At 32.9% G+C, this 7,889-nt stretch overlaps 1 protein-coding gene across 1 annotated transcript; it reads left to right on the top strand.

The window, feature by feature from the left end:
• Positions 1–6,044: 6,044 nt before the first annotated feature.
• Positions 6,045–7,593, top strand: LOC112904688. Its single transcript, XM_025975398.1, has 2 exons — positions 6,045–6,376; positions 6,445–7,593. The coding sequence occupies exons 1-2, from the start codon at positions 6,180–6,182 to the stop codon at positions 7,271–7,273; spliced, it is 1,026 nt and encodes a 341-aa protein (XP_025831183.1). The 5' UTR covers positions 6,045–6,179; the 3' UTR covers positions 7,274–7,593.
• The last annotated feature ends 296 nt before the right edge of the window (positions 7,594–7,889 follow it).

The raw sequence follows: 7,889 nt of genomic DNA, 5'->3' as shown, positions 1-7,889 counted from the left end.
TCCGTATTTCTTTAACANATGTTATATATATTTTTTACATATCGAGTGTAACTCTTCATCAACAGCAATTAATCTGCAATAATTATTTCAATAATTTGTCGTTAAACTTTCCAACTCATTTATAGGTAGAACAAATCTTAATAATATTGCACTATTCAAACAAATTGTGGGTATACCATTTTTACTATACTAATCTGACAAATTAGTACTAATGATGCTAATTATTTTCTACTGCTATATTATCGACGTTATCTAAAGAGAAAATTTAAAATCCTCGTATACTATAAAAAGCACGTAAAATTCCGGTTCGGGTTCATTCTGGATAAAAATAATCGGTAAATTGTCAATGATCTAATTTTTAGTTGTGCGAATTGAAGGCAATCCTTTGGTATAACTTAAAAATGGTTAGAATTTTAGACAGTTCAAATTGTCCCAAAGTAGCTGCTTGTTCTGTTTTCTTTATGATTATTTATTAATACTCCGAGTAAATAAATAAACATTTCAATATTGCTATGAAAATTGCAATAGGTAAACCACAACTTTTTCAAATGTATGGAAATACTTTGCTTATTCGGTACTTAGCTACTTCTTCTGATTGTAACCGTCACTAAAAAAGTTATTAAGTAAGAAAGGTTACTGCAAATTGATTTCCGAATGGTTGAAGGGTACCTTGACCTGCATTAAGCATTCAAGATACACAATCAGGATATACCAAATGTCAGTAATTTTTCAGGAAGTACCAGGATAGTACATCATTTATAAAGAAAATCAATAGCAGACCTCGTCCATTAACTGTATATTACTTACACCGTGAAGTACTGTATTTACAAACGAAAAATTGCTATATAAAAAAAGACAAAATTGAACAAACGAATGAAGTTAACGATAGTGCATTCCAAGTGAAACTACAATATCTTATTATTTCACAGAATGAAACTCATTAAATGAAGTAAGCAAAAATAAGGTGTTAGCTATCTCGAGAAATGTACACTTTATTGGTTATGGTTTTATAGTTTGTCCTTTTGTACATTGCATAACTTGTAGCCTCAGAAAATTTATTGCTGTATCTTATTGTACCAAATGGCAGGTGCCGGTAACATTTTAAAATCCTTACAAAATTATAGAAACTTATACCCACAAATAAATCAAACAATATATCTTCAAAATGACAACAATACCTACATATAAGCGTGTATACAAAATTTTTAATGTATTATGATTTATGAGTAAATTACAATAAAATTATTTTTTCCCTGGTGTCAATTTATTTTATAGTATTTAATAATGTCATGTTATTTAGCTACTAATTTGGTGTCTAATTAAATGTTACGGTGTACTTACACTTGTACATACGTTTAAGCATTTAGCCGTTCTTAGAATTAAAAAAACATCGGTTACTAAGACATTACAACTAGTTTTTTGCTTTATAGTTCCACTAACTGAAAAATAAAAACTGTAGCTGGTTTTTAACATTGATTCTATTAATAAATGTATTTTAAGGTAAATTCTTAAGCTTAATAAAAAGAAGCAACAACAATAAGCTTATCTAATTTTTTAGAGCTTCTGTTAAAAGCACAGTTACTACAACAACTACATTATAATCTACAGTAATACATGATTTAACACTGACCTTATTAGATTTCCCTAAGCTGTGTGTCATATGTCAAATGTAAGACAAATTAAGTCGTTAGTTAATATAAGATAATACTATTAGATTTCAAGTATCCTTTTGCATTTTTACAGTAATTATTGCTACATTAGGTTACTCTCAGCAAAAAAATGTAGCATGAACCTTATCATGAGTCTTCGGTGCCTGTCTGTGTCTGTTTATCACAATAGTTTACTACAGCAACTAATGCTATCGACTTATTTGTCACTGTTCTAGAATGTATTCACTCAGATCTATCCTAGATGAAGAACTTCATACTTATAGTAAAAGAGGTTCTACAAAGACAATTGAAATTTAACGTTGGGAACCAATGTTGAGAGTGTTTTGAAAGGGATCAACACTTATGTTCGAAATTTGCAATTCAAATGGTTCTTACATCAAATAATATGCATTTCATGCTTATACACAATGAATTAATCCTAACTTTTGACACTGTGCAACAATTGCAAACGTAAAATTGTTACAAATGAAACATTTATACTAGGATGCATTTCATCAGCTCTTGGGGGCGACTCAGAATCAGTTCCCAGTCGATTCAATACCTTTTGCTATTTACCTGCTTTAAAGGCAAAAAGCACACACACAGTTGTTTATTATCAGGCTTTCTGGCAGTCGTCGAACAGAGCTTTTAATCCTCAACAGTTAGTCCTGTACTTTAACAGGATTCATTCTAGAGCTCTTCTGTATGGTAAACTCCTAAGCATTATTTTAACTAAAACATTGGCTGATGTTGGCACGCTTAAAAGTGTTTACACTTTACTATAAATATATAGGATCGATTAATTTATGACTTGCAGTAATCTAAATAATAATGACGATGGTTAAAAAGTTAGTAAGTACGCCATATTGAAAGCATCGATCCGTAAGAACTACACCTAAGAAAAGCACGCGCTGTAGAATCCGATGAGCAATGCGACTTAAGCTTTAGGTGCGGTGACGTCGGCCAATGGGGGTTGTCAATGTAGGCCGCATATAAAAGTCCACGGCGCCGCAGCGCAGGTCCTGTCAGGTGTGCAGCAGTGTAAGTAGTGTCTGTAGTTCAGTTTTATAGTGATGGCGCGCTTACAAACAGCGCTCCTTCTCCTAGCGATAGCGACGATATGCGGTAAGTTCGTTTCCCAATTATAAATTTAGATTTACAAAAAGAAACTTTTGTTATATACTTTACACAGTTAAATACAAACCCTTACGCTTTTGATTGTTTATTACGTGCATATTTAAAATCATTTACGTTATTTGACACATCGACTGTAAAACAAGAAATAAAAAGTAACTCATGAACTTTCTCTTTCGATTCTGCAAGTAAGTTATAAAATAAACATGTGTTGCTAATTCGTCCTACATATAACTAAAAATGTAACTATTTTACACATAAATAAATTACGATTTAAGTGTCGGTGGTGTGTAGTCTAAGTAGAGATTGCTTAATTATCCTTTAACCGCAGTTCTGGGTGATTTCGAAATAATCTTGTGGTTGTAGAAGGCATAGAAGCAAATATGTGAGGCCATAAGTGTCAGTCAGTTTGTACAATAGTTTTTGTTGACTAATTTATTTCGAAATTTCATTAGCAACGGCTGTAAAGGTCATACAACTTCATGCACTTCCAACAACCGAGCCCTCAAAGAAAATATCAAACTATCTGCATACTTAAGTATATATAAGGACGTTGTCGACTTAGAATTAATTTGATGATTGTTTCTACATGTCGCATCCGCGTGACAGCTGCAATACACGATTACAGACATAGGAACATGTTGTTCCTTTCACTTTTCTGGTAAACCGAGAACTTTACCTGCCCAGTTAAGTAGTTCTAAACAATCTTGTTCATGATCAAAAGATATAAGAAAAGATGTATTGAAAGAAGTAACAGTTTAACATGGTAGAAACATTTGGAAACATCTAGATACAGGAACAACACTGTTAGGTTACTAAATTGAGGTATGCAAGGTAAAGTCATTAGCTACTGATAATTATCTCGTTGGTTAAATAAATACTCCTGCCTTGAATTGTGGAACAGCAGCAGTGTTGAGGAAATTATTAAAATGCAATAATTTAGTGAAAATACCGAGGCCAACAACTTTCTTATTTCTGTTCGTACGCAGACATTGATCGTTGCGGCTAAAAATGCTCTTTTTTTGTCCACAATATACCTACTACAATCAAAAGATCAAAACGTTTTTACACAAGCATAAAACAGTTATTGTATTAACGAAGACTACATCCATCACATCATCAAATCATGTTTTCTTTTTTCAATCGTCTATTACATTATAGCTTACATCATTGGAAGTATTTTGTTTATTACAGAAAAAGCATTGCGTAACTAATGGAGTTACAAACAACATTGTAACAGTTCACTGCTTTAACATCATTGTCTTTAATCGAAACGAATAAAAATACAATAAAATTCTCGACTAATTAGTTAATAATTATGTTACAGTCGGTAAACGATATTAAAAACATTACAACAGTTAGTTACTGGTAACTATCAGTAAAATATCAAACATTTACCATTTAATACCGCCATTCTCTTTTCCTTTTTAAGTAGATAGATAGAACATACATTTATTTTTTAATTCAATTATTTTTACCCATTAACGCTAAGGTGCTCCTTTTTACTGATTTGCTTCTTGAATTATATTTATTAAAGATAAACATTTTAATAATAAATAATTTTCTCAAAGTCATCCTCATAAACCTGCTTCATGTATGTATCTAAATGATATTGACAGTGTGTTTGACATTTTGAAATCTAATTTGAAATTGCAATCAATTTTGTGAATTAAATTGCCTAACCCTAATCAAATACCTAAGCTGAGATAACTAGCGTAATAACCTTTCCGACTTAAAGCTTTTAATTTTTTTATTGTGAAATTTCAAAATTTACTTTATGCATAAAGTAAACATACATATTATTTTCATTTGTTAAGTTGACTAGCTCTTGAGTCGCCTTCGCGTTATAAACGTGACCGAAATTAATTATTTAGATCAGTTTTGCCTTTTAATAGCATTAAAAGTTGTTCACTTAAAGTGTTTGTAAAAGCTCGGATATTGTATACTTTAAAAACGAATTTAGGTCACTAGGTAGGTAAAATCCTTTTAATAACGATATCATATTTTTTAAAGGCAAAAGAAAATTGATAATAGCTTCGTCCTTAGCAGACTTTCACTAGGAAACAATAGGGAAACCATATTTAAGAAAGTGTCACCGATTAGCGACCTTTTCTGCAAAATTTTAGATGGCAATGCCATTTATTAGTCATTATTATTCATGGCAAATGCCTTGAGGCTATTAACTTAATTTTAAACCAAAACTAGTCGACATCTAATTGAGAAGCAGTTGACTCAATTAGAGTTTTACTGAATGTATATATGAATGATAATCTAATATTGTTTTTGACAAATTAAATTGTTTTCGGAAATAAATATTCGTCCAATTGGAATTAACATTCGATGTTGGAACATAAAAAAAAAATTTTGGAAAGTTACTACAAAGTGAAAACGACTCTTCTGTTATAAAATCGCATAGTAGTTGGTCTACTAAAGATTTCTTAAATCATGCGAAAACTGCAAATTACGTAAAGTTCTGCAACAGAAAACAAATTTTGCATACGAAACAATCTGGTTAATTTCATCGACATTTTATGACATTCTACGTTTCCATTTCCTTTATCTTTTCTACATCGATAGACATTAAAAGCTTTTAAACTTAATTGTATTTTGCACTAAATTAAGGTTTGGATAATGAATAAAGCAACTTGTTTTCTTTTTTGTTTAGATATACATAAGTACGTGGTTTCGTAGTAGACTATAGAATATTTCCGCACTTGTTTGATAGCTTTATTTATGTGTGGTCATTGTATGAAGACCGTTATTGAAGTATTATAATACTATATGCAAAAGATTACTCATCAATTATGAACTTACATCAAGACAATAAAATTAAAGGTTTCATATTTCCTGTGTAATTGTATATATTATATAAGCATATAGGTGAACAGTTACTTTATTTCTATATGCTTAGGTGCTTGCAAACAACAACGATATCATAAGGTANATCCTGATAAAGGTAAGACCTTGTAAGGTTACAGGAGATATGAAAGCGAACTGAATGTCGCTTTCAATGTCCTTCGTGAATCGTTTAAAACCAGTTGATGAATGTTACAGCAAAACCTCTTCGTTCTGTGCCACTTTTAGCCGCAAAATGTACATACTGGTGGTATTATCACAATTATTGTGAAATATTTACTCCTTAAGTGACCTTTTACTAATACACTACTCTTTTTATGGTAGTTTTTCAAATGTCATATTGTTTTCTCATTTTCGTATTCATTCGTTTCGTTCGCTTTAAAAAATAAAAGGCACAATTAATAATTAATTTCAGATATTGACAATGATCCCAATCGTGCTCCACCATGCGATCCGGTTGTTTGTGTACTTCCTGACTGTTTCTGTTCGGAAGACGGAACCACAATACCCGGAAGTCTTCCTGCTAAGGACGTACCCCAAATGATAACCGTTACTTTCGATGACGCCATCAATAATAACAATATCGAATTGTACAAAGAAATATTCACTGGAAACAGAAAGAATCCAAATGGGTGTGATATCAAATCAACTTTCTTCGTTTCCCATAAATATACCAACTATTCAGCTGTCCAAGAAATGCACAGGAAAGGCCACGAAATCGCCGTACATTCCATCACGTAAGTTGTTTAATTACTGTTAATTGTCGTTCTGAAATGCATAACTTATTTTCTTCTTTTTCTTACAGTCATAATGACGACGAACGCTTTTGGAGCAATGCAACGTTGGACGACTGGGCCAAAGAAATGGCAGGAATGAGGATTATCATCGAGAAATTCGCCAACATAACCGATAACAGTGTTGTCGGCGTCCGTGCACCATATTTGAGAGTAGGTGGCAACAACCAGTTCACCATGATGGAAGAACAGGCGTTCCTTTACGATTCAACAATCACAGCTCCGTTGAACAACCCACCTCTATGGCCTTACACCATGTACTTCCGCATGCCCCATCGCTGCCACGGAAACTTGCAAAGTTGTCCAACAAGAAGTCATGCCGTATGGGAAATGGTACTCAACGAACTGGACCGTAGAGAAGATCCCAACAACGACGAATACCTCCCTGGTTGTGCCATGGTGGACTCTTGCTCTAACATTATCACCGGAGATCAGTTCTACAACTTCTTGAACCACAATTTCGACAGACATTACGAAGAAAACAGGGCTCCTTTGGGACTCTATTTCCATGCCGCTTGGTTGAGAAACAATCCCGAATTTCTCGACGCTTTCTTGTACTGGATTGACGAAGTATTAGCCAATCACAACGACGTCTATTTCGTTACCATGACACAGGTTATTCAATGGATACAAAACCCACGAACAATAGCAGAATCGAAAACATTCGAACCATGGAGGGAAAAGTGCGTCGTCGATGGACCACCAGCTTGTTGGTTACCACATTCCTGCAAACTTACATCTAAGGAAGTTCCTGGTGAAACTCTCAATTTACAAACGTGCGTACGTTGTCCAAACAATTACCCATGGGTTAACGACCCCACTGGGGATGGTTTCTTCTAAGTCAGCACCCGAACTTTAAATTAATATTTCAATGTCGCCCTTGGCCCTTGCCATCTCGCACGGCGTCCCGCGGAAGCTTAGCGGGTTTAGTGATCATCTCTATCTCGTAATTTATTGTTTAACATGACTGCGACCTAATTGTTATTGTTTTTTTAATGTTTGGTACTCAATTGACCGTAATTTTGAAATTTCCCCGCCGTATGGGGTAGATATATGGTCCCACAATTTTCAGGGTATCTCCCGTTTAGATATGACTTTTGTATTATATGTAATGATAATATGTGTAAAGAAAATACAATTAAATAATTAGTAATAATTAATCCGTATTTCTTTAACATACGCCATTTCTACATGACTTTATTATAGATATCAAGGTTACCAACATTCTAATCGAACAAGAAAAATAAAATTGAAAGTGAATTAACAAATACCTACATTCCTTAACTGTTTTCCAAGAATTTAACAGTTTTTTTTAAATCGTATTTTCTGTTACGTCACATTACAGCAACACGGATACGAAAAATTCAATTACTTCAATATATTAAAATGTTCGTACTTCTTAACTAGAATAATTAAAAGTATCTTTTTTAAATATATTAAAGTAGTTCACATGGAT

Source organism: Agrilus planipennis, unplaced genomic scaffold (assembly GCF_000699045.2).
Source record: "Agrilus planipennis isolate EAB-ADULT unplaced genomic scaffold, Apla_2.0 scaffold200, whole genome shotgun sequence".
Classification (NCBI taxonomy): domain Eukaryota; kingdom Metazoa; phylum Arthropoda; class Insecta; order Coleoptera; family Buprestidae; genus Agrilus; species Agrilus planipennis.
This window is presented reverse-complemented; position numbering and strand designations above follow the sequence as displayed.

Excerpts from the sequence above, each read along its gene's own strand:
- LOC112904688 (XM_025975398.1), top strand. The coding sequence starts at position 6,180 with ATGATAACCGTTACTTTCGATGACGCCATCAATAATAACAATATCGAA. Across the intron at positions 6,377-6,444 it reads ATCGCCGTACATTCCATCAC|TCATAATGACGACGAACGCT; the intron begins GTAAGTTGTTTA and ends TTTTTCTTACAG.